Here is a 27,559-nt window from a genome sequence, read left to right on the forward strand (position 1 = left end):
CCCGGCTGGGCCTGGCGGCATCTCATTACCAGTCGCCTCCGGATCATTCCAGGGTGCCACCGGTGACATCACCAGGGTCTCTCAGTCGTCTGCACACAAGTGCAGAAGACAGGTCACCGACAGCTTGTTTTGCAGGACTTCGCAATACATCAACTTCCCCATGGACGAACTCAGCCAGATGGAGAGGGCAGTGAGATTCTACTCTGTAGTTGGCTTCCCACATGTACAGGGTGAAATCGATTGCACGCAGATAGCAATCTGAGCTTCTCCACAGGACCCAGGACTGTTCATCAACAGAAAGGGGTATCACTCCATCAACGCTCAGCTCGTTTGCGACCACCGCAAAAGATTCCTTCACGTGTGCGCCAGATTCCCTGGCAGCTGCCAAGATTCATTCATTCTGAGGGAATCCGACATCCCGGGCCTCTTCCATGCACTGAACACCTTTAAGGGCTGGCTCCTAGGGGACAAGGGATACCCCCTGCACATGTGGCTCATGACACGTCTGAGGAACCCCATCAGTGAGCAACAGCGTTGATACAACAACAGCCACAACGCCACCAGGTCTATAATTGAACATGCGATAAGGCTGCTCAAGATGCACTTTCGGTGCCTCGATCGTTCTGTGGGAGCGCTTCATTACGCACCAGACAGTGTGGGGTCGCTTTACAGTAATGTGTTGTGTCCTGCACAACATGAAGTAACAGAGAGGGGTGCCGCTTGAGGAGGCCCCATCCCATCATCCAATAACCACATCTGTCATCCACATTGAGGAGCAGCAGGAACAGGAGGAGAAGGGGGAGGAGGAGGAGGAGGAAGACGAACCCATGGGCAGTGCAGTGGCTCACCTGGGTGCTCATGAGGCCAGGGAGTCACTCATATGTGAACGGTTCTCGTAAGATCAGAAAGTGAAAAGAGTCCAGTCCTCACACCACCTGGAAAGACCAGCACCAACACTAGCCGCCTCCCCCCAACCCCGCACAAAACAATTCAGCGACTACACATACACCCACTGTAAAGTGACCCACTGGGTGGCATCATGTGTCGCCATTAATGGTGAAGCACATGAAAGGGTGCTATCACAAAAGCAAGTCAAGGATGGGCAAGACGTGGCAGTAGTGGTGAGAATGATAACATTTAATGTGACTTTAGCATAAACCAAATATAAATGAAAAACATGTCAGACATCCTTGTGCATACCCTTCGTGATCACAAATCCTTAGCCTTTCTCTTCCTACCGCTTCCATGTTGCTGACTGACCGGCTGTGTACATCCAAAACTTGCTGTTGTTATTTCGGATTTCCAGCAATTTTGAAGTTTTTCTTCATTGGAAAATGGAGCATTAATGATTTCTAGTATAACGAATCCAGACATTCAGTCCTATTGGAGTTTTCTGCAGCACAATACTCATTATATCATCGAACATTAGGTACATTTGTTGGGTTTAGATTAAAGTTATGCTATTGAAAAGTCATATGTGTGATTTGTTGGTGAGTCGATGCAAAGATTTGACACAATCAGTCTGCAATGCAACTACTTACTTGCCATTTAATGCTGCAACTCCCACAGTGCTTCTTGGAGTTGACATGCTGGCAACATAGTTCCACTGACGGGCTTGTGGGTCCCATCTTTCTACTGTGTTAAGGTAACTCCATCCATCGTGTCCACCGACTGCATACATTGGTCCTTCAAGTACTGCTACTCCTGAAACAGAAGTAAAATTGTCCATGTATGTGTTAGAGTATTAGAACACTTCATATTTAGTGTGGTGGCTGTTAAGTGTATATTACAGCTTAAAAAAGAATCAGCTTCACAACATACAGAAAAATTCAATCGCAAAACACAACATTGTGCAACACAGATCACAAAGCACGAAATGTCAATAGGTCCAAATGGAACATAAATCAATCTTCATGAAAACACACAAAGCACAACAGAATTACATTAAGCCCTTCAGAATGACCACTAAGACACAACTAGAAAAGTTAAGGATTTAATTAAGAGAACTCAAGAATGAGAACTCATCACCAGAACTAATCTAACCTTATGGACCAGTTCTTTCACCTCAGCCATTTCGAGTCCCACTGTAGTGATGACTATTCCATGCATATGATTTATGTTGTACAATACTGCATTTTGCTGTGGAATTTTCTGTATGATGTAAACTTTTATTTTTTTTTGTTTTCTTTAGCATCATGGTGAGAGGATATTGTAGAAAGAGAAAGGAACAAATCAAAGTGTAGTAACTTCTGAAATATTCCACAATATGGAAAGTGGATCAGAATGAACAGCCTTTAAGGCTTGGGACCATTTTTAAAATAATACCACACTAAAAAACCTAACAATGGCATATGTTTGTTCAGCAACCAGTCCATCTTTATACTGAAAAGTGTAACAATAAGTTACGTCATCGTCACTATAACTTCTCTAATCCTGCATTTGTACATTAATAGAGCAATCATAACTGCATAAGCTATGAACAGTGAATTGAAGAAAAACAAGGATTAAGCTTGTTGAAGTGTCTAAGAGATTTGTATTTAGAATTCGAGGTCTAATGCAGATCAGCTTCCTGATGACAAGTTATCTATTTTACTACCACAAGTGGACTTCAGTCCTCTTAGGAGATGCTGAACCATAATAGTACACCGCACTGATAGATCTATGGTGCAAACCCATAATGCCTTTATGGAGATCATTTGGTGACTCGGGCAGATTGTTGAAGGACTTCACAATGCTTGGTCCTTCCCAGAACCAGCCTTTCATGCCAAAGCTACGTCTCAGTCAGTAAGTTGTTAGGTGGTTATGTAGGAGATAGGAAAATCAGATAATGCAATGTACAGATCAAATACTTGGAATCTGAATTTGAATTGTGGCGGGGGTATAAATGTGGGAGTGGAGTGGAATAGAGTGAAGTGGTGAATTTCTGCCTTCTAATTTCTAAATCTCCCTACTTTACAACAGTGGCAACACTTCAAAAGTACTTCATTGACTGTAAAGCGCTTTGGGACATCCTGAGGTCATGAAATGTGGTATATAATTGCAAGTTATTTCTTTCTTCGAATTAATGGAGCCCCATCTGTGAATAAAATGTTTTGCTGAGTTAGGAGTATTGTCATGTGGAAATGATGCAATGGGGTGCTTCAAGACAATTTACTTCAACATATAATACATGTGAGGCAACAACAAAGAATTTGCCAAATGCATTAAGAAGAAGTTTATGCTCCTTTAATAAAACATGAGTAGAAATTCAGCAGTATATCTGCAGTATTTCTTTAGAAGTTTATACTTTGGAACTTATGCGACCCACTAATTAGTCCTCTCAGCTGTGGGACCTATGTTCAAATCTATCCTGAATTGATAAGATAAAAGTCTTCTTTTTACTGTCTGTAAGGTTGCTATGTGAAATTAATAGTTTTAACCCAGCTTCTAACAGATACAGTCCTCCAGCACAAAACTTACCACAGTTTAGCATAAAGTTGGCAGTCTTATTGAGAAAGGCTTTACTACAGCGGGTATGGGAAATGGAAAAATCCACGCTCATGTGGAAGTGGTACTTCACAGAATCTAGGATTAAGGGACATTATTGGGGCAAAATAGAGACATTTTATTCTGCATCTGGTCCATTATCACTGCCATATTTTGTGATCTTTGTGATCTTTTGACCATTTTCCACAGTAAGGACTTGGGAAGAAGAGTTAATTTTAATCTTGGGCTTTTAAAAGCTTCAAGGTTGAATTTCCACAGGAGTTAGCCAGATTGTCCACCGTAACTTTGGCAGAAGATCTGCAGAAACCCCATAGTGTATTCACACAAGTTTGAAAGGCGGACTATGAGATGATAAATACTTATGATGCTAATGAGCTAGCGTTGATGCTGTTTTCCCATAGACTGTAAATAATAAGTAATTTGCTAGTCTACTAACTATGGGGTATTCTTACTGTGTGACAGTTTCTATTTATTTGATCAGTGAAACAAGAAACAATTACTCAGATTGATTAAAACAGCCATTTCAAGGTATTAACTTCTTTGTGCCAAAGTAGGAATTTTGATAGTTCTTATACACTGGGGGAGCAAAACTAGTACAATATTATGGTCAGCAATATATGTTTCCATGCAGCTAGCTTTGGAAATTGGCTTTGGAACTGTTAAAATTTAAGCTGTTATATCAATACAAGTTCAAAACTGTTCTGCTTTCATGAACCAAGAAGATATAAAAATAGGTCAGCTTCGAAACAAAATTGAGCTGAAACATAAATTAAATTAAAAACGGAGCTGAACCAGCTGGGCATAGAGAGTAAAAGTGCACTGTACAGAAACTACTGTATAACTGAAAAGAATGGAAAATGTAGAGTAAGAAAGAAAGAGCTTGTATTTTATAGAGCACCTTTCAAGTCCTCAGAATGTTCCAGAAGTGCTTTACAGCCATTGAATTAGTTTTTGCAGTATGTTGTTTATGTAGGTAAACATAGCAGCCAATTTGCATACAGCAGTGTCCCACATACAGCAATGCGATAAGTAACCAGTTTTTGATGGTGTTGGTTGAGGGATAAATGTTGGCCAGGACACCAGAGAACTCAACTGCGCTTTTTCAAACAGTCTTTTACGCCCGCTTGAATAGAAAGATGGGGCCTCGGTTCAATGCTTCATCTGAAATATGGCACCTCCGACCATGTGGAACTCCCCCAGCACTGTACTGAAGAGTCAGCCTACATTATGTGCTCAAGTTCTGGAGTGGAGCTTGAACCTATGACCTTCTGATTCAGACAGGAGTGCTATCACTGAGCCAAGGGTGACTCATTCTGAGGGGAAGTGTACTGCTCAGTAACTATTGTATATTTGAAAACAATGGGAAATATAAAATACACTGGTACTGTGTAGTAAAGACTGAGTGAAGGAAGCTGAATTATGAATTGGATTGAGCAAAGATTTTTAGAGAAGAAAATTACAAGCTCATAAATGTGCAGAATATTTTATCAGCACTAAAATAATTTGTACTGCTGACTGCCATAACAAACACGGAACATGAGATATTTCCCTCCTTTGCATCTAATTGCCAGGGATATTAAAATCAGCTCGTGTTCTATGAATGGTGTGGAATTCAATTTATATCAAGTAGAAACTTGAAAGAACTTTTTAAAACTGAGAAGCTAAGATGAAGCCAAGTTGACAGAATTTTCTAATTTTAAGATATTGAAGCTTGTGAGAGTTAATAATAACATATTTAATTGTTACATGGAAATCCTGTTCAATGATGTGAATTATCTTATCTGGTCAAAACATAGATATTTCAACCTTATAGCAAATGACATTACAATTACAACCATTGCATGCTGCATAATAATTATAAATAAAGGTGTCCCAAAATGGCAAATCAATCTCGTTTGCAGATATTTTTAGATCTTAGAATCAGCTTAAAATGCTTTAACATTATTTAGTGATTTTGGGAATTGTGTTGCTATCGATAGTAGTGAGAGTTTGATTGGATTTCACTTCAAATTAATTTTCAAATTCCCAGTATTCATGCAGAAGTTCCAGTGGGAAGCATGTACGTCTTCCTGTAGTGTTAACACCCGATATCTATTGGTGTTATACTGGCAACAAAAAAAAATGATACTCACTTCCACATCAGAAAGACCAACCTGTCAGTTCTACCAGAGACAATTGATGCGTATTCAGCTACAAGGCCACAAGACACCAGACAGTTCCGTATAGAAACTATTCTCCCAGTGAATTGTCCAGAATCGGATGTTCCTTCCCCTACCCCACTAAAGCAGATATATCTGTAATATGTCAAAAATCTGACATTCTTATGATGCACTTCCTGTCACCTTTTTCCATTATAAATTCCTATATCTAAATTTCTAATGGAAATTGTCAATGCAAACTCATCATGCTGTGTTTATACTCTTCCCCCAGTGGAGGTGCTACATAGTTTACACAGTTTCCAGTCTCAATGTGGTCAAAGGAATTCATAATGGAAATATCAAAATGAAGGCTAAATGACAATAGTGCACTCTGGTCCAATTATCCCCCACCATTTAATCTCACTTCACCTTAAGACTACACTTGGTCTAACTCCCTATGTGCAATGCCACGGGAGACCAACTAGTCATTTACTAAAAACTATTACTTTTAATATTAACTTCGTTATAACTCCAGACACAAATGGCAGCTTCCATTCTTCAATGTGTTAAAATAGCATGAAGGGATTAGAGAAAGTGATACTGTGCTAATGTAGATTGGGATTTTATCTTTAAAGGGACAAGCCAACACCAACCCCAAATGATGTGAAGGAGGGGGAAGAAATTGAGTTTGCTTTATTTGTGAGATCTCATGTACTCCTGTTGTCCTTTTGAGAGCAAGTTCATGCCCATCTCTTTGTAAAACTGCTGAATAAAGGTCCTAAGTACAATCCCAAGTTAGTAAAATGTGAGCGGTGAATATAGCTGGTCCAATCCAGATGTTCCACATATTTGGAACTGAAGTCAGGGACTAGTATGGTAAGTAAAATACAGACATGGAATTCAACGAGAAACAACCACAGTTAATCATTCAGAGATTGGAAATATATTTCAGAAATCTCAAGTTGTCCCGCTGAAAAGGCAGGTGCAATTCACAATGATGACATTCAGTGACAATATCACCACCCAGAATCAATCCTACTTTACTGGAAGAAGATGGCATAGGTGCATAGGCCAGGGGTCAGCACTGACGGGCATCAGCATGCATTATCAGGAATAGAGTCTTTCGAAATTTGGAGCCAATACATTTTCCGACATGGTGCTCCGCTCAGTGCCTAACTGGTAGAGAGTCCAGACTTCCACTTCTTCAGATGAAAGCCCTTCCATCTCAAAATATATATATGAAGCAAGAGTTGATGTTAAAAAAATGGTGCTTGATATTGAACCAATAACCCATTGATTGTACATCAATGAGTGACCGAAAAGATCAGCTTATTTTCTTTTTGCTATTAATGTGGTCCTACAAATCAATAAATAATAACCAGTGGCAAATGTGCAAATTTGGATTTAATGCTGAATGATAGAAAAGCCATTAACTGCCCAAATGGGTCAGCAATGAAAGCAGAGCATCTGAGCACTACAGAGTAGAATGGTTCCAAGTCCGATCCCCAGACTATGTTGCAATAGCTCTAGGAGTTCTGCAAATTAGCTTCAGATTTCTCCCAGACTTAGAAGGGAATTCTGCTCAAAAGTGTGTGCATGTAGACATCAGCTAAGGACAGGATTAGCCTTAGCAGTGTTGCTCCCTCAATGGTCAAATAGCCGGATCACATTCACTGTCGAGGCTTACACAGGAAGAATTGCCACTTGGGTGAGGTACAGGAGGGCAATCATACTCCGCTAAGGAGTCATGCCTTGAGGAGAGAAAAAAATTGGCAGAAAAAGGAGGATGAAATACGATGGACAACTAATTGTAGCTTAAAATTATTATATCTCTTGCCCTATCGCTTGACATTACCCATACCACTCTTCTTTTGAAGAACTAAGAACTTGGAAAAAAAATCACAATAATTTTTTTAAGAAATTCAGACTGTGTTCCATTTTCCTGATGTGGAGATGCCGGTGATGGACTGGGGTTGACAATTGTAAACAATTTTACAACACCAAGTTATAGTCCAACGATTTTTATTTGAAATCTACAAGCTTTCGGAGGCTTCCTCCTTCCTCAGGTAATTGTCCGAGGAAGCCTCCAAAAGCTTGTAGATTTCAAATAAAAATCGTTGGACTATAACTTGGTGTTGTAAAATTGTTTCCATTTTCCTGACACTTTCATGACACAATTACTTAAATCAACAGATATGACTCTGGCTATACAATGAACCAATTAATTTACTTGGCATGAAAAATGGGTGAGACAGCTAGGATTTATTTAATCTCACCAATTTTCTCCATTTTTGATCCAGAAGGTATTTACTCCTTGCTGGAGTACAGATACAATAGTGCTGGTCACTCTACAGTAGCTTAACCAGATATCGATCATTCAGACATGCGCATTGACAGGTCAGCTAGTTTTTAATATTGGAATTTTTGACAGCCAGTATTAAAGTAACACCAATAGGAAAATCTAGGTGTGAGTGTTGTTTGGCTATTCAACAATTGGGGTGGGGGGGTAACATACCTGAGCCCAGTCATATCGCCACGGTGATGCTTGGCAATGCCTGATTATCTGAATGGTGGGGGAAGCAGCAGTTTGTATGAAACTGATTTTTTTCAGCTTAAGAGGTATATTTGAAAAAAATGACAAACCTGAATGCCATTACAACATGAATATGATTCTGACATGGAAATCCATATTGTATAAAAAAATCACTGAACCTTATTTGATGGATTAATGGGACTATAAGGCAATTGCACTAATTGAGTGGTACGTAAAAGAAAAAATGACCTCTCACTTAAATGGAAATGGTTCCCCTGTGCTGCTGAGTGCTGCTATCAGGTCAATCTATTACAGCGATCAGTCATGGGCTGCTTTTTGATGTCGATAGCTATAAATTATTGATCTTTTGGAGAAGTTGCTACATTATTCACTCGCTCTATCTTTGTCTCTTCTTTTGCTCTGCCCTTGCTTCTCTTCTGTTATGCCCTGGCCAACATTTATCCCTCAACCAACATCATTTAAAAAAAAATAGATGAACTGATCATTATCTCATTGCTGTTTGTGGGACCTTGCTGTGCGCAAATTGGTTGTCGTGTTTCCTACATTACAATGGTGATTACATATCAAAAAGTACTTAATTGGCTGTAAAGCGCTTTGAAACATCCTGAGGTCGTGAAAGGTGCTATATATAAATGCTTTTCTTTTCTCTCTTCTTTTTCCCTTTTCCCTTTTCCTTGAACCTCAGCAGAACAAAACACTGCAAATACAGACTGAAACCCAGTGTTCCCTTTTACCTGTGATAGGCCATAGCAGTAATGTATTAAATCACTGTCTGCCCAACCTCCTACAAAGGAGATAATAAACCAAAAATTAAAATAGAGCAGTTAGGTGTTTCAATATTTAAAAGAACTTAAGAAACCAGACCCCTGGTCAACAAACACAATATTGGCCAGGACAGCTATACGTTTGCAGAAAATAAACCACTAGTAGCTGATATAAATGACTCACAGCTACAGCAAATCATGAGCAATATGGCCCATCATTTCCGTTTTATTTTGTTAATTTAATGTGTATCTTCTATAACCTTAAATTAAACATGGATGCTGAAGATTTCTGGGGTGAAATTGGTCTTTGACGGTGGCACAAAAACAGGCAATAATGAATCGGCAGCAAGTTTTACACCGTGGCAATGTTCTTTTCCATTGATTTCAATAGGACAGAGAGTTAGGCAAGGTGTAAAACATGTTCGCTAGAACCCGTTTATGCACTACCACCAAAGACCAATTTCACTCCCCTAATCCTTCATATATGACTGGAATGGGTATAACATCTCAGCTTTATGACTTGCAATACAGCTCTGAAACGTGCCTGCTAGGAATGAAAATAACAAATCCTTTTTTTTGGGAATTCTTGACATGTTTTTCCACCCAATTCTAGCTTTTGACTATTTTTTTACACATTACAGACAGAAAGACTGGAGTAATGAATCTATGAAAGATTCATCGTGCCTCCTCTCGATTTAACAGCTTGACCTTGATTCCATGAAATGTCTCTTGAGACGAAGTAATTTAAAAAATATTCCATTATACTTAATGTAGATATATTTCATGAAGAAATGATTCAGGGAACATCCTAGTTTAAGTATGATTTAAGATGATGCATTGTTGACAAACAATGGGCTCAATTTTCAAAGGGAGGCAGGATGGCACCGGGCGGGGGGAGGTGTCAATGGACACGTGGCAAACCCAGATAATAAAAATTTAACGTTCCCCACGCTATCGCGAGTTAATTGATGGCCCTTAATGTGGCTTCCAGGTTTGCCATCCGAAAGCTGCACAGTGGGCAGACTGTGTACCCACATGACAAAAAGAAAATGACAGGCTGTCAGCTGGAGCATCTATATTTAAAGGGCCATTGCTCCAATTGCTTTTGCTGGAGCAAAGACCAAATAGCAGGGGCAAGGCTGCTCCAAGATTAATGATGCCTCACTTCAGGTGCTACTGGCCGGGGTGAGGAGGAGGAGGGAACTTTTTACCCGGCCGACAGGAGGTAGTACCCTGCCTCTGCTGCCTAGAAGGCCTGGTTCGAGGTGGCAGAGGAGGTCACCAGCAGGAGCAACACATCCCGCACTTGGGTCCAGTGCAGAAAGCGTTTCAGTGACCTAACTAGGTCAGCAAAAGTGAGTACACTTTCTGATTCTCCTGCATTCCGTGATGCACATCACACCCCCCACAACCCCCCACACCCCCAACTCATTCTGCACTGCCAACACTACTCCATCACATCACTCCTCACACCCATTTAAGGCTCATCCTCAACTTGCCATCACTTCCTCAGCACTTCCTCACCTCCCCGTTTGTGACCCCACCACTACCGCTCACCCCAATCCTGATCCAATGTGATGTCTCTGTCTCATACTCACCCTCTGATGCACCTTTTTCACGGTCAGCCTAACCCAAAGCAATGCATTCATCGGCTGACCACTTTATCCTCGCTGACTCACAAGTCTATACTTTCTCCCCTTCAAGGGGAAGAGAGCTCAGAATGCATGCAAGAGGGCGAGGACTGGATGGGGGTCCTCACAGAGGCGGAGGAGGAGGCCCTGCAGATCAGCCGCACCCTCGAGTGCCTGTCCGCCATGGACGCCGAGACTGGCACTCCACAAACGTCTGGTGACACAACTTTAACATTCATCACACACAACATGAATTAATGTTAACAATGCTTGGCATTTGAACACCTCAGTATGCTCATCGCAACATGGCACATCTGTGATGATGCTTAATATTGCCTTCTGTTCCCTTACAGACCATTCAACGAACGCAGTGACGGCAGAGGGTAATTCCTCAGAGGAGCTCCAGGCCTCCAAGGGTGCACCATCACATCTTAGCAAGCCATCCACCAGCGCAGATGCTCACACCTCGGTGGGTCCTAGCAGCCCGTTAGTTGGGTTGGCACCTGGTGAGTCACCACATATGTGAGCACGAGCAGACACTGGTGGCAGGGGCAGCTGTGGAGAATCCGCGTCAGTGGGCGCACTCCTCTCCAAGCTCTGCTCAGCTGGACGTAGATGCTGAACCCCGGGGGCCATCCTTTAAAAGGAGAATGAATGAGGGACAGCAGCACATTTGCAAGGTACTGGAACAGGTGCCATGTAAACTCTCCACAATAGTGCAGAGGATGGAGGAGTCCAACTCCTGCATGGGTGGAATGCTGGCACAGGTACAGAAGCCATCGTGCCCCCCCGCCCCCCCCCCCCCACCATCCTGATGGTGTCAGTTTGACGGGGTCTGGAAAGTTAGTTAATACTTGTAAACAGAACAATTCTGAGTGGAAACCAAGAATTCTCAGTCTAAACACAAAGATATCCCAGCCAAAAGTTTGTCTGAGAGAACTGAGTGCCCTGCTGCAATAACTCACCTTTTATCCCCATCTGTCAAACAGGGATTTAAATGTCCAAATGGCTGTTGGCTGAAACACGACTCCTTCAATATGGAGTGTTTCACACAGGATGGAAAACACCCTGAGGCAGAATTAAAATCCTTGCCTCAATCACCATAAAATTAAGTACTTTAACAACTTTCACGCTCTTAATGACTGCTTTAAATATCAGCCCGCCAGCTTTAATTGCCGGTGGGACTTCCGGATTCCTGAAGCGCCCACACAGATGCGTCTGTGTGAATCGCGGAAGTTGGCGGGTTGGAGCCGGCTTCCTTACCCACTCCGGATTTTCCCGATTTTCGGTGCCCCCCTGCCCCCAATGCACCCGGACTTCCATTTGAAAATTGATCCCACTATGACTGCAGCTATCTCGATTTAAATAAATGAGTAAGAAATTTCAGTAGGTAATATTAACCTTAAATACATAATTATGAGTCTGTAGAACTGTTTTTGCTTCTATCTTGTTAATGCACATCAAACTTTCAGAAGACATAATTAAGCCATACGATACTTATTCCTGCCTCAATAATGGTTAACTTGCCAGTAATATCCTGGGGGAAATCAACTCTGTAATTGGCTACTTGACAATTGATTTGCCTGTTTATTTCCAATAAGGCTAAAGCCTCAGTCTACAAATATAACTGTGAGGCATCCTATTGGCTGAGTGGGCAAATGTGCCATGTGGTGTGTTAATGAGCCATTCAAATGAGCAAAGTGCCTTGTTTATGCTAGGTTTGGTTTCAACCCGCTTATTGGTGGATGCCACAGTTCCTCGCAATCTGGTGGGTTAGAGATGGATACAGCTAACATATTGAAATATTAAAATAAAACATTTTCTTTGATTCTGCTGCCCTCAACGCTCTCTCTATGCCGTTCTGTAATTGGCCACTAACAGGTGAGCAAGAGGGGTCTGCATGTCTTGTTTATGGAATTTCTATCCTTGCTTTTGGGAAGAACTTTTCCTGACAGCATGACCCCAAATTTACTATGTGAGGAATGTGTGAACATATGCCTCTGCACTTTGTGGTAAATTGCACCAAAACACTCCTTCATTACAATAACATTTAAATGTACTCTCACAAGTCATTTGTTCTATCCTAAAGTATTGCTAATATGAATTATAAATCTAATACGTAGTTTCACCCAGTCCATTTATGAACACACATCCCATACATCGAGAGGACAGTTTTAATTTGCAATAACAAACTCTGCATTATAATACAACCCTTTTTTGGTAGAACAAATGAATCTTGTGTACATTTTATGAATTCACAGAACTTCATGCATTGCGAGCACAAATCGGGAATTTGGGTGTGAAAAATGTTTGGACAATCTTGTAGGGCCCACTGACCTCTGCACCTGAATTCCCAATAAGTATTCCTGCTACATAAAGTTCATGCTAGGACAATGGGCTCGATTTTCACACCCTGAGCGGGTGCGTTCGTGGCGGGGGGGCTGCGAAAATCGGGGATTCCCGGCGTAGGGAGGAGCCCGGCTCCAACCCGCCCACTTCCGGGTTCCCCAGTGACGCGCTGACATGCGCACGCAGCCCCCACATGTGGGACTCCCGCCAGCAATTAAAGCCGGCGGGATGCCTCTTAAGGTATTTATTTAGGTACTTCAGGTCATTTACAGACCTGATTAACATGATATTTTAGGAGGGATGGGATTTTGCAAACAACTGGGACTGTTTCCCTCCTCATACAGGGGGAAACACTCCCAGTTCAAATGGACGTGTTGCAGCCACCAGCCTGTGGCAGCTGCAAAGGTCCATTTGACAGGTGGGGGGGGGAGACCCTCACTCATTGCAGGAGGCCACTCTGTCACTTTGGACAAAATTTGGCCTCCACCACCCTCCTAACAATAAAATTTACCAACTTGCACACTTACCCCGGTGTCCAGACACATTTACCTACCTTGTGGACCCCCTCAAATGTACATCTTCTGGATGGGGGCTGCCGTAGCTGCAGTCATGGCCTCCCCGAAGGGCGAACAGCATCACCAGCCTCGCCAGCCACGCTGTCCACCTCTGACACGTGGAGCCCCACAACACAGTGCTGTGACACATCCACCTGCACAGCAGGAGGGAGGGCAACCGCAGAGAGAGATGCGTCACAGAAGGCACTACCCTCGCCACAGGGTCTACAGACCGAGGCTCAGCTTCCTAGACCTCTCTGAGCAGCAGTGCACATGGAGGCTCAAAGTCACTCAACAGGTAGTCGTGGACATCTGCAGCCTCCTTCATGCCGAGCTGCTCCCGGCTGGCCTGAGCACCATCATCTTACCTGTCGCTGTCAAAGTACCACTGCCCTCAACAACTTCTCCTCCACATCCTTCCAGGGTGCCACCAGGGACATTGCCGAAGTCTCTCAGCCGTCTGCACAAAACAGCCCTGCAAATACACCTACACCACTCTGCAGTGACACAATGGGTGGCATCAGTTGTGGGTCTTCATAGTGATCCTCATGAAAGGGCATTATTGCACAAACCAGACAAGATTTGCAAAGACGTGGCAGTAGTGGTGACAATATAATATGTCATGAGTTGATCAGAAATTAAATATAAGTAAAAACCATGACAAATCCTCAAACACCCTTGTGCATCCCCTTCATGCTCACGACACGTTTGCCTTACGCTGCCTACTGCACATATGTGATGCATGACCTGTGGCTGCAGCACAGGCAGTGCCAGGTTGAGTGAGGCTGACTGTGAAAGAAATGCATAAGAGGGTGAGTATGAGATAGAGCCATGAGATTGTATGAGGATTGGGTTGAGTGGTAGTGGTGGGATGAGTACTGGCGAGGTGAGTAAGTGCAGGTAAGATGAGGATGAGCTTTGAGTGGGTGTGAGGGGTGATGTGACAGAGTAGTGTTGGCAGTGCAGAAGGAGATGTGTGGTGGGGGCGGTGATGTGGCAGACGGAGTGTAGGGGAATGAGTAAGTGTACTCACTTTGGCTGACCTACTTAGGTCATCGAAGCGCCACCTGCACTGTATGCAGGTGCGCGATATGTTGGTGGTGCAGGTGACCTCCTCTGCCACCTCGAGCCAGGCCTTCTTGGTGGCAGAGGCAGGCCGCTTCCTCCCACCCGCCGGGGGGAAGATCTCTGTCCTCCCCCTCCTCCTCACCCAATCCAATGATACATGGATTGAGGCATCATTGAACCTGGGATCAGCCTCTCCCCTGGGCTGCTCCATGCTGTAATTTTTCCTATTTTCTGCAGCATCAGTCAGTGGAGGACTGCCCCTTTAAATAGGGCTCCTCCGTTACCAACGCGCCCAGTTGACCCCCCGTTGCGAACCCGCCACCCTCCTAATATCGGGCCCCATGACTTTTAAAATGCACCCTAGAGAGGACATATTTTCATAAAGTATGAGAGCACCCTGTGAGCTCCCCATATAATGAATAAAATAAATATTAGAATGCCACGACAAATCAGATTTGGAAATGTATTAAAAAGGGAAGAGAGACTGAGTCACTGAAAAGGATGAAGAAACTATGAAGCAAATCAGTTCTGCCTTTGCTACAAATTCTGTGCGAAATGCAAAAGAGGGAAAAGAAATAAACATAGCAAGAAAGGAGTAAAGGAGCAACGTTTTCATGAAAAAAGGTGTTTGCAAACCTTTTACTGTTTGAGAAGAGGTACATACTAGTGAACAGGGGAATGTCTATGGATGTTGTTTATATGGATATCCAAAAGGCATTTGATCAAGTCCCTCATAAGAGCTTGTTAGTTAACGCTAAAGCTCATGGATGTGAGGGCAAATTATTGACCTGGTTAGGAAATTGGCTGAGTGGCAGCAGACAGAGTGTAGGGATAATGGGCAGGTACTCAAATTGGCAGGATGTGACTAGTGGTATCCCACAGGGATCTGTATTAGGGCCTCAACTATTCACTACATTTATTAACGACTTAGATGACTGGTTAGAGAGCCACATATCCAAGTTTGCTGTGACACAAAGGTAGGCAGCATTATAAGCAGTGTAGATGGAAGCATAAAATTACAGAAAGATATTAATAGAGTAAGTGAATGGGCAAAATGGTGGTAAATGGATTTCAGTGTAGGCTAGTGTAAGGTCACCCACTTTGGACCTATAAAGGATAGATCAGAGTACTTTCTAAATGGTGAAAAGCTCGAAACAATGGAGGTCCAAAGAGACTTAGGGGTCCATGTACATAGATCATTAAAATAACATGAACAGGTACAGAAAATAATCGAAAAGGCTAATGGAATGCTGTCCTTTATATCTGGAGGACAAGAATACAAGGGGATAGAAGTTATGCTACAGCAATATAAAGTCCTGGTTAGACCACACCTGGAGTACTGTGTTCAGTTCTGGGTACATACGAAGGATATATTGGCCTTGGAGGGATTGCAGGGTAGATTTACAAGAATGATACCTGGATTCCAAGGGTTAAATTACAAGGAGAGATTACACAAACCAGGGTTGTATTCCCTGGAATTTAGAAGATTAAGGGGTGATTTGATTGAAGTTTTCAGGATATTAAGGGGAACTGATAGGGTAGATAGACAGAAACTATTTCTGCTGGTTGGGAAGTCCAGGAATAGGAGACACAGCCAAAAAATTAGAGCCAGGACTTTCAGGAGTGAATTTAGGAAACACTTCTACATGCAAAGGGTGGTCGAAGTTTGGAACTCTCTTCCCCAAACAGCAGTTGATGCTAGCTCAATTGTTAATTTTAAATCTGAGATTGATAGATTTTTGTTAACCAAAGGTATTAAGGGATATGGAGCTAAGGCGGGTATATGGATTTAGGCCACAGATCAGCCATGATCTCATTGACTGGCTGAACAGGCTCGAGGGGCTAAATGGCCTCCTCCTGTTCCTATGTTCCGATGCCAGCTGCAAATGAGGCAATGATGCCATGTGCCAAATATTTTATCATGAAGATGCAGACCTGGCTAAACAAGAGATGTTTTTGGAACTCAGCCTCAGTGAAATTAAAATGTTATATTCTCTGAATATAAATTTGAAAGGTAAAGTATGCAAGCCAGCATGGAAGTAATTCTTGACTATAGTTCCAAAACTGGAAGTCAGGCAAGCAGTCTGACAGCATAGAGGAAGTGGAGGGGTTGAGACTGGTGGTGGAGAAATACAGCTGCCTGTCATTGGCACACATGAAGAAGCTGACCCGATGTCTGTGGATGATGACATCAAATGGCAGCATGTAGATGAGAGAAAGGAGGAGGCCAAGGATCGATTCTTGGGGGACTCCAGATGTGGCAGTGCAAGAGTAGGAAGAGAAGCCATTGTCCTGAGATGCTGTGGCTATGATTGGATAGGTCAGAGTGGAATGAAGCAAGGGCTGTCCCATGGTGCTGAATGACAGAGGATAGGTGTTGGAGTATCACACGATCAACTATAATCGACTACAATAGTTCTCTGTAGAACAACTTTCAAAAGAAGAAATACCATTATTTAAGGAATAAATGTGTACAACTGTCTTCACACAGTGGAATGCTAAAAGGAGTTGACATTCATGATTAGCACAAGATCTCACAGACTTTCTCACTCATTTTATCTGAAGGCCTTCATTTTCCAAGTGTACATTTGCAATGAGGAATCTCACCTGAAAATTGCGGGCACATCGCCCGTGATATTCCATCTGTTAATTTGAATGGATTGAAAATTGTGGGCATCATGCTGATTTGGAACATTTAGACTGAAGTGTTGTCTCTCAGATGTCAGTAAAGCTCAACAGTGAAAATATGAATTGTTTTATATTAAATCCACGAAGTAGAGTATTTATTTTTTCAACTGCTGCAGCTTCACTTTTCTCCTTTATATGATTATTGCTTAATAACGTGGATGTCCACTGTACTCTGAGTTAGCTGCCTTATAAGCAATAAACTTGCTCAATATTACAACTGCCATCATAACCTCAAGCAAGCTGAGCAAAGCAGTTTAATAGTGAGCCTCCTCCAAAATTAGCAGATATGACAAATGGCAGGCTTATGCCTCACTGGCAATTATCATCCTCCCCCTGTCATTTACTTCTATCCTGACAGATTTATAGCAGCTGAAGTAGCACTCAGTATCTTATGCCAACACTTCAATTATGCTGCATACTGTTTGGAACAAGGCAATGTTGTGTTTTAATTTTCCTCAGGAAAAAAGTCGTAAAATCTGACCTTACTTCTGTTTAATATCAAGTATAATTTGCTTTAAAAAGAAATTAAATGGGCTATGTATTCTGGTTTAATACATGAAAGCTGCATTCCATCACTATTATTGCACTCACAAAATTTTGAGCCCTTGGACAAACAAAATCACTTTATGATAATGGAATTTTGAAATTGAGTTAAAGTTTCTTCTTTGTCAAAGTTGCTCACATCGTGTGTATGTAAGGCCGAATGGAAATGCTGTTGCTCAGCTTGTGTGTGGGAAACCAGTGGACTGATACCATCACAGCTTGCCATCTAGGACTGCCTGCCAACCTTGCAATCCTAATGTAAACAGATAGTGATTGTTTTTGTAATGGAATTTTAGCCATGGTAATTTCAAAATACAATGAATTTGAATTGCTTTTTTTTTTACAGACCAGATACTTACCATACGGTTGGCTTTTTATAACAAAAACATTGTGGGCGACAGCAGCTTCAAAATGGCTGTTCTCACACTGATTTTTAAACATTCTTTTCTGTGTTCAGTACTAAAATCATGGACCTAAATTTATTACATCACCTCTCTTTACACTGTAATGTCTGTTCTGTATTTTGGAAATTGAATTCTGATTATAGCTGCTCAAGTTTAGGTCAGTTACTAGATTGTCATTCCCAAAATGCACAGCAAGGCATCAGATCCATCTGAGAAGGTTGGCAAATCAATCGAACATCCTGGTACAGTGGCCACAGATGGTAGTTGTCTTAAAACAGATTATTGAACAATCCATAGATTGTTCCATTGCTGTTTTATTAATAAAATAATCTATAAATTTCAAATTTACAGCAATATAAAGTTAAATTTTAACATTAAACTGTTGTCATTAATACAGTTCCCACTGCTTATAGCAGTCGCATTGGTGTCAATGCGATTTGCCCCTTATATGCGTGGCCGGTGTAACAAAAACATTTATAAAAAAGAGTACTTTACATATCTTTTTTGCCCCATGTATGTAAAGAAATAATATAAATAGAAGAATCTACACGGTGTAAAGAACAATCCTCCAAATTGTGATAACAATGACACTTCCAGCAGTCTTCGAGATCCTGGAGCTGCAACGAGGAGTTCAAGAAGTGGCAAGAAGGGCTCGCAGCAGTTGCAGGAGTTCTAGAGGCCCCGGGGGTGAGGGGGTTACTGGGGGAGGCGGCAGGACTGGGGGAGGCGGTGGGGCTGCCTGATCCAAGTCGCAGAAATCATGAAAAAAAAAGTACCTGGACCTGCACCTAAAGTGCTGTAAGCTTCAGGGCTATGGACCGGGTGCTGGAAGGTGGGATTAGAATGGGCACCTGGTTGTTCTTCGAGCCGGCGCGGACACGATGGACCGAATGGCCCTCTTCTGTGCTGAATCTTTTCTATGGTTCTATGGACTTAATGGCAGACACATCACTAAGGTAATCGCTCTTTAACATGATGCAAACAGCTGCTTGAACGGCCCAAAATACAGCGCGGTTTGAGCTTCGCCTTCGTAATTGATGTCTGTGGTAATGGCAAATGGTCAGCGCAATTTGCCCGATATAGGCCCCTGTCCAGGATAAGTGGGGATGGTGTAAGTGGTGGAGACTGTATCTGTATCATGAGATGTTGCATTCAAACAATAATCTAACAACAGTTCTTTGTGTCACATAGATGAACACGTAAATTCAAGGTGCTTTAGGCAATCATGAACAGAAAGTATAATACAAATTTATGCAATGATGTTGTGTTTGCTTCACCATATATGATTACTTAATATATTTAAATATTTGTTTTCAAGGCAGAAATAGTTATTGCTTACCTAGGCCATGCCTGTGAGTGGACATTGGTGGCATTATGGACCAGACCTTGGCTATTGGGTTGTAGCATTCAACAGTGTTCGATGTCTTTAATCCATCTCTCCCACCAACAACATACAATTTATTGTCAATCACTGCCACGCCAAACTGCAGCCGTCTACCATTCATCGTGCCTACTTGTATCCAGGTGTTTGTCCTGAGGTCATATTTTTCTACTGTTGTGGCACCTGTAGAAATATGTAGCAGCACATCAAAGAAATGCTGACAATTTTTGGTTGCAGGGTAGTAAAGATGAAAGATATAAATTCAGTAGAATTATCAAGCCCTAGCTTTCAAAGAATTAAATAACTCTTAACGTTGCTGATGACCCATTGCTGAGTTGCTTGCCTTCCAGATACTTTGCTATTGCTACAAACCTTTATTGTCCAAGGTGGTAATTCACACACAAGAATATATTTATGGATAAAGTACAACAGAGCTAAGGGGTGGCACAGTGGAACGAGATATAGGAATACCTTTCTGCTAATACAAATGGTGGAACATGGGTTCATGCCTGAAATTCCCTGCATGATGTCCTAATCTCAACTGTGTCACATTGTAGAGAAATAGAATGGCAGCCAGGGATTTGATCACAAGGATTGTGGGAGAAGAGAGCAACATGTACCAAGTCACTGTCATGGACTTCCTGGTGGGTGGCCATGGGGTAATTTTGGTGGTCACTGTGACAGATCTCCAGTTCATCCACTCAAATGAGGAAGGTTCAAAGAAACTACAGAATGCAATGGAGGGAGAACATAAACACACTTAAAAAGAAGAGATAAGAGGACTTTGTCCACATTTCCAATATCCTTTTTGTGAATTAGTGCTTATTGATTTCACTCCGAAATGGCCGAGTTTTAAATTTAAGATTATGCCCTTTTTTTCTGGAATCCCCCACCAGAGGAAATAGCTTTGCTGTATCTTCTCTATCGAATCTCAATGTGTGACAACAACAACAACAAGTTGCATTTATATAGCGCCTTTAATGTAGTACAACATCCCAAGGCGCTTCACAGAAGTGTTATCAAGCAAAATGTGACAGCAAACCACACAAAGAGATATTAGGACAGGTTAACCAAAAGCTTGATCAAAGAGGTAGGTTTTAAGGAGAATCTTAAAGGAGAAGAGAGAGATGGAGAGGTTTAGGGAAGCAATTCTAGAGCTTAGGGCCTAGGCAGCTGAAGGCACGGCCGCCAATGTGGAGCGATGAAAATGGGGAATGCGCAAGAGGCCAGAATTGGAGGAGCGCAAAGACCTTGGAAGGCTGGAGGAGGTTACAGAGATAGGGAGGGGTGAAGCCATGGAGGGATAAAGAATAAAGGCTGCCACCAACAGAATTGCAAAGAATGGTACATCTCTTTACAAGTATGTTAATAATATTATCGCCAATATACGCTTCAATTGCCTTTTCAGTCTTACCCTTAGTGGTATCCATTCCTCCTACTGCATAAAGTGCCCCTACTGTAGACTTTCGGGGTTTGGTTCTTGGACTTTGCATCATGGGTCGTCGCTCTGGTAACAGATGGTACCTCATAGCTTCCATAAGGAGTTTTTGACATTCCAGGTCATCAGCAAACATTGGATTGTTTTCCAAATCAGCCAAAAGCTAATAAAAAATTGAACTCATCAGTCATCATTTGTCTACATAACAGTCATTACACTTCAAAACGTTTTTCATTGTGTTAAATATTTTGAGATATTTCTATGTGAAAAACCCTACATAAAAGCAAGTATTATTGTTTTAATTATTACAAGGTCAGCAATGGGGATGTTCGCTGGTGATTGTACAGTGTTCAGTTCCATTCGCAACCACTCAAATGATGAAGCAGTCCGAGCCCGCATGCAGCAAGACCTGGACAACATCCAGGCTTGGGCACATGAGTGGCAAGTAACATTCGCGCCAGGCAAGTGCCAGGCAATGAACATCTCCAACAAGAGAGAGTCTAATCACCTCCCCTTGACATTCAACAGCATTACCATCACCAAATCCCCCACCATCAACAACCTGGGGGTCACCATTGACCAGAAACATAACTGGACCAGCCATATAGATACTGTGGCTATAGGAGCAGGTCAGAGACTGGGTATTCTGCGGCGAGTGACTCAACTCCTGACTCCCCAAAGCCTTTCCACCATCTACAAGGCACAAGTCAGGAGTGTGATGGAATACTCTCCACTTGCCTGGATGAGTGCAGCTCCAACAACACTCAAGAAGCTCGACACCATCCAGGACAAAGCAGCCCGCTTGATTGGCACCCCATCCACCACCCTAAACATTCACTCCCTTCACCACCAGCGCACAGTGGCTGCAGTGTGTACCATCTACAGGATGCACTGCAGCAACTCGCCAAGGCTTCTTCGATAGCACCTCCCAACCCGCGATCTCTACCACCTAGAAGGACAAGAGCAGCAGGTCCATGGGAACAACACCACCTGTACTTTCCCCTCCAAGTCACACACCATCCCGACTTGGAAATATATCGCCATTCCTTCATCGTCGCTGGGTCAAAATCCTGGAACTCTCTTCCTAACAGCACTGTGGGAGAATCTTCACCACACGGACTGCAGTGGTTCAAGAAGGCGGCTCACCACCACCTTCTCAAGGGCAATTAGGGATGGGCAATAAAAATGCCGGCCTCGCCAGCGACGCCTGCATCCCAGAAACGAATAAAAAAAAGTATTAACATATTTAGATACGTTTATATTAGATTTTTAAAAAAACTTGGCAATTTAGCAGCTAAATGTATGTGATTAAATCTAGGCTCTGATTTTAACTGCAGCGGGTTTTGGGAGTGTGGGTAACAGCATAAGTTAGAAATTCACCCGCTACTCCAGAAATGAAGCCTGGGCTATTTTTAACTTCCGGAGCTTATTTAAATCCCGCCGGCCAACTTCCGACCTGTTCCAGGTTGGGAAGTTGGCGGGAAGTTGTAAAAAATCATGCAGTCAGAGACTGCCCACCAACACCAGGTAGGCGGCAGGATCGGATGCAGTGCCGTCCTGTGGCAGTCTTACGATTGGGGCGCGCGACTGTCGTAGGAGAGACCTAAGCTTGCCTTGTGGGGCCCAAAGGAGTACTCCTGCTCCTCCTGACCCCACAAGGAAAGTACAAAATACTTACCTGTTTGCGTATCTTCTGGTCCCACTAAGGCCATCAAGTTAAAATTGAGATCAATCCCGATGACATCATCAGGATCCAACATGCATGTGTAAAAAAGGATCCCGCAAGCTTTGGGTGGGTATCTTAAAGGTTAAAGGTTAAAATTGGGAATGGTCAGCTGCTAGTGACTCCAGGACGGGTAAGTATGCTGGGCAATTTTAACTGCGCACCCATCCTGTTTCCATTGGGTGGGTAAGGTTAAAATTGCTCTGAAGGTTTTGTCAGGTTAATTGCTGGTATCAAGATATTGTCATTAGGATATTACATAAATATTTTAATTAAGGTAATATAAAAGTTAATTTAAGTTAATATTAAACTCCTACTAAATACAGTATGGAAAAGCCTGTGGAACCAACTTGCTATCCATTTACCTGTGGGGAGAGTAAAGGTAGTCTGATGTAAGACAGGAGCATTGCAAGATCCTGTTGTCTCTTCTGTAAATCGTGTTTTACCCACATCATCAAAGCTTGGAATATGGTCTCTTCATCAGGAACATTAATGTCATCACTAGCAAGGAGCTTCTCAATCTCACTGGGAGGAAGCAGAAGGAACTCCTGGTTCTTAATCACTTCCATGAAATGTTCCTGCACAGCAATTCAATGAAACACTGATTGGTGACAGCAATTTTTTTTTAAATGACATATTGATGAAATTGTAAGATTCTTTTTACATGCATAAAATAAAACATGAATTGGCCACAAAATTCATTAGCCCAGAAGTTCCTGTTTGAACACTATGATGGGTTTTACTGAGCATTGCTTCAATTTTTCAAGCGTTAATCCAGGATTTTATTGATTCCAGGAGCTACAATACAAAGTGCACTAAAATGACCTCACAGTGAACTATCCAATGCATAACGGGATCAACTAGCTTGGACAACATCAGTTAATAGCACTATATTTAAAATGGGAGTTAGAGGGAACTATAGATCAATTAGCTTAACGTCGGTGGTAGGAAAGATAATGGAATCCTTACTCAAAAATGTCATCGGAAAACATCTATAAACCGAAAATATAATAAAGAATGGTTAGCATGGATTTCAAAAGGGAAGGTCATGCTTGACCAACCTTATTGAATTCTTTGAAGAAGTTACAGAAAGGGTAGACTAGGGTAATGCAATAGATGTAATATATTTAGATTTACAAAAGGCCTTTGTTAAGGTACCGCATAGTAGACTCATGACTAAGTCAGAGCATGTGGAGTCAAGGGTCAAGTAGCTGAATGGAGAGCAAGCTAACTACAAAGCAGAAAACAGAGAGTAGGGGTTAAAGGTAGTTACTCATACTAGCGAAAGGCGGGAAGTAGTGTTCCACAAGGATCAGTGCTGGGGCCACTGTTGTTCGCCATTTGCATAAATGATTTGGACTTGGGAATCGGAAGTGGAATTTCAAAATTTGCAGACGACACCAAATTGGGGGGTTAATACCGAGGAGGACGGCAACAAAATACAGGAAGACATTAATAAACTTGCAGAATGGGGTGATTGGCAAATGAATTTCAATATAGATAAGTGTGAGGTATTACATTTTGGTAGGAACAATAAGGGGGGGGGTCACATACTGCTTGGATTATAAGAGTCTAAATGGGGTAGAGGAGCAGAGGGATCTGGGGGTACAGATACACAAATCACTAAAAGTAGCGACGCAGGTTAATAAGGCCATTTAAAAAAAAAGCAAACCAAGCACTGGGTTTCATTTCGAGAGAAATAGAATCGAAAAGCAGAGCAGTTATGTTAAATTTGTATGGAACCTTGGTTAGACCACACTTGGAGTACTGTGAACTGTTCTGGTCTTCATAGTATAAAAAGGATATGGAGGCATTAGAGAAGGTGCAAAAACGATTTACTCGGATGATACCAGAACTGAGAGGTTATGCCTATCAGGAAAGATTGAGCAGGCTGGGGCTCTTTTCTCTAGAAAAGAGAAGACTGAAGGGTGACCTGATAGAGGTCTTTAAGATTATGTAAGAGTTTGACAGGGTAGACGTAGAGAAGATGTTTCCACTTGCGGAGGAGACCAGAACTAGGGGCCATAAATATAAGATAGTCACTAGTAAATCCAATAGGGAATCCAGGAGCAACCTCTATACCCAGAGAATGGTTGGAATGTGGAACTCACTACCACAAGGAATAGTTGAGGCAACTAACATAGATACATTTCAGGGGATGCGAGATAAACATATGAGGGAGAAAGAAATAGAAGGATATGCTGATAGAGTTAGATGAAGTAGGAAGGGAGGAGGCTCGTGTGGAGTATAAACACCGGCATGGAATTGTTGGGCTGAATGGCCTGTTCTATGCTGTACATTCTATGTAATTCAATGTAAAGCAGTCATTTAAACCCCTGCAGAAAAGCCCAGGGCAGATGTTTACTGGGCAATTTTGCTGTGCAATGGAGGCTTTAAGGTGGAGACAGCACAGGTTTAATGATCCAGCAATTGAAATGCTTCTTGAGGGAGTGAGAAAGAATTTATGGCAGGGATGGCTACATCCCCCCACCTCCTCCCCCCAACCTCCATCTGCCAAGAAGTGCCTGAGTTCAACAAGTATGGGACGAAATAACTGATAAGCTAAATCCTGTCTCCTGAAATCACAGGGCCGAGAAGGATATAAGGAAGAAAATGTCAGATCTGAAGAAAGTTACCCTGACAAGCCAGAAGTGCTTTTGTGCATGATAAGCACCTACCACAGGTAGACATAGAAAAAATCTGTCTAGTTTTTCCGCTGAGCCATGCTAACCAGCAAGCAGAGTTAGCCAGTGAGTGCTGGCAGGAGAAAACCAGTGCAGTGAACGATTAGCATAAATAGACATATTTCAGTTTACAGAAATTACAGAATTACAGTTAGGACCTACATTTGTCAACTTGTGTGCGCAGCAAGAATTTTCTAACAGGGGTTCACACAAGGAATGGTTTGCAGTATAACTGACTAGTTAATCTTAGTCATTCATCTCATCGCTGTTTATAGAATGTTGCTGACAGAGAATGCCTGCCTAATTTGCCTACAGTACAGTTACTGCAATGTGAGGCGCATTGAAACATTTTGATGTGATGAAGGTGACGTATTAATCCAGAAATCAAAAACACCAATATTATTTTACTTATCCTTGAGAAGCATCTGTTTTTGATTTTTGACAAATTTGATTGAACAGCCATGTCAATTTGCCATTGGATAAACGAGGATATATACAGAGAAAAACATATGGAACAGTTCTTTCAATTTACTGCACTGGATTATTAACATTTATATGTAAGAGTTCAAATGGTAGGTCTTGAGTCTTGATAATGACCAGAGATTAACCAAAAACTCTGCTGCATGTCTGTGAGAACTAAACACTGAAATATTTTCATGTGCAGTTGCCCTTCACTGGATGATGCTATCAAAAAGGCCAATAACATTTTGTGCTTTATTAGTCGGGGCATAGAGTCCGAGGATTAAGAAGTAATGATATATTTCTACCAAACATTGGTTAGGCCACAGTTAGAATACTGTGTAGAATCTTGGCACCCTATTATAGAAAGGACCTAGCGAGCACACACTATAGATTCACCCGGATGAAGCCAGGGATGGAACATAGGACATAGGAACATAGGAACAGGAGTAGGCCATTCAGCCCCTCGTGCCTGCTCCGCCATTTGATAAGATCATGGCTGATCTGTGATCTAACTCCATATACCTGCCTTTGGCCCATATCCCTTAATACCTTTGGTTGCCAAAAAGCTATCTATCCCAGATTTAAATTTAGCAATTGAGCTAGTATCAATTGCCATTTGCGGAAGAGAGTTCCAAACTTCTACCACCCTTTGTGTGTAGAAATGTTTTCTAATCTCACTCCTGAAAGGTCTGGCTCTAATTTTTAGACTGTGCCCCCTACTCCTAAAATTCCCAACCAGCGGAAATAGTTTATCTCTATCCACCCTATCTGTTCCCCTTAATATCTTATAAACTTCGATCAGATCACCCCTTAACCTTCGAAACTCTAGAGAATACAACCCCAATTTGTGTAATCTCTCCTCGTAACTTAACCCTTGAAGTCCGGGTATCATTCTAGTAAACCAACGCTGCACTCCCTCCAAGGCCAGTATGTCCTTCCGAAGGTGCGGTGCCCAGAACTGCTCACAGTACTCCAGGTGCGGTCTAACCAGGGTTTTGTATAGCTGCAGCATAACTTCTGCCCCCTTGTACTCCAGTCCTCTAAATATAAAGGCCAGCATTCCATTTGCCTTATTGATTATTTTCTGCACCTGTTCATGACACTTCAATGATCGATGTACCTGAACCCCTAAGTCCCTTTGGACATCCACTGTTTTTAACTTTTTACCATTTAGAAAGTACCCTGTTCTATCCTTTTTTGATCCAAAGTGGATGACCTCACATTTGTCTACATTGAATTCCATTTGCCACAGTTTTGCCCATTCACCTAATCTATAAATATCGCTTTGTAATTTTATGTTTTCATCTACACTGCTTACAATGCCACCAAACTTTGTGTCATCGGAAAACTTAGATATGAGACTTTCTATGCCTTCATCTAAGTCGTTAATAAATATTGTGAATAATTGAGGCCCCAAGTCAGATCCCTGTGGGACACCACTAGTCACATCCTGCCAATGTGAGTACCTACCCTACTCTCTGTTGCCTTTCGCTCAGCCAACTTCCTAACCAAGTCCGTACTTTTCCCTCGATTCCATGGGCTTCTATCTTAGCTAACAGTGGCAAACTATTGTTATAAGGAGAGACGTGGGATTACTTTACTGGAGCAGATGAGGCTAAGAGGAGATTTGATGGAGGTTTTTAAAATGATGAAGGGTTCGATGAGGATATGTGTATTTTGACCTTTGTCTTC

General features: G+C 42.1%; 1 protein-coding gene across 2 annotated transcripts in view; it reads right to left on the minus strand.

Annotated features, from left to right (window-relative positions):
• Positions 1–27,559, minus strand: part of LOC137332895 (kelch-like protein 4) — a 286,378-nt gene that overhangs the window by 13,037 nt on the left and 245,782 nt on the right. For both annotated transcript variants that reach the window (XM_067996887.1, XM_067996888.1), the window contains exons 5-8: positions 23,087–23,299; positions 20,975–21,161; positions 19,519–19,743; positions 1,542–1,704 (exon numbers count right to left, since the gene is read on the minus strand). In XM_067996887.1, the coding sequence (XP_067852988.1) occupies positions 1,542–1,704; positions 19,519–19,743; positions 20,975–21,161; positions 23,087–23,299 (788 nt within the window). The remainder of the gene's footprint in view (positions 1–1,541; positions 1,705–19,518; positions 19,744–20,974; positions 21,162–23,086; positions 23,300–27,559) is intronic.

The sequence above is a fragment of the Heptranchias perlo genome, chromosome 15 (assembly GCF_035084215.1).
Source record: "Heptranchias perlo isolate sHepPer1 chromosome 15, sHepPer1.hap1, whole genome shotgun sequence".
In the NCBI taxonomy this organism is placed as follows: domain Eukaryota; kingdom Metazoa; phylum Chordata; class Chondrichthyes; order Hexanchiformes; family Hexanchidae; genus Heptranchias; species Heptranchias perlo.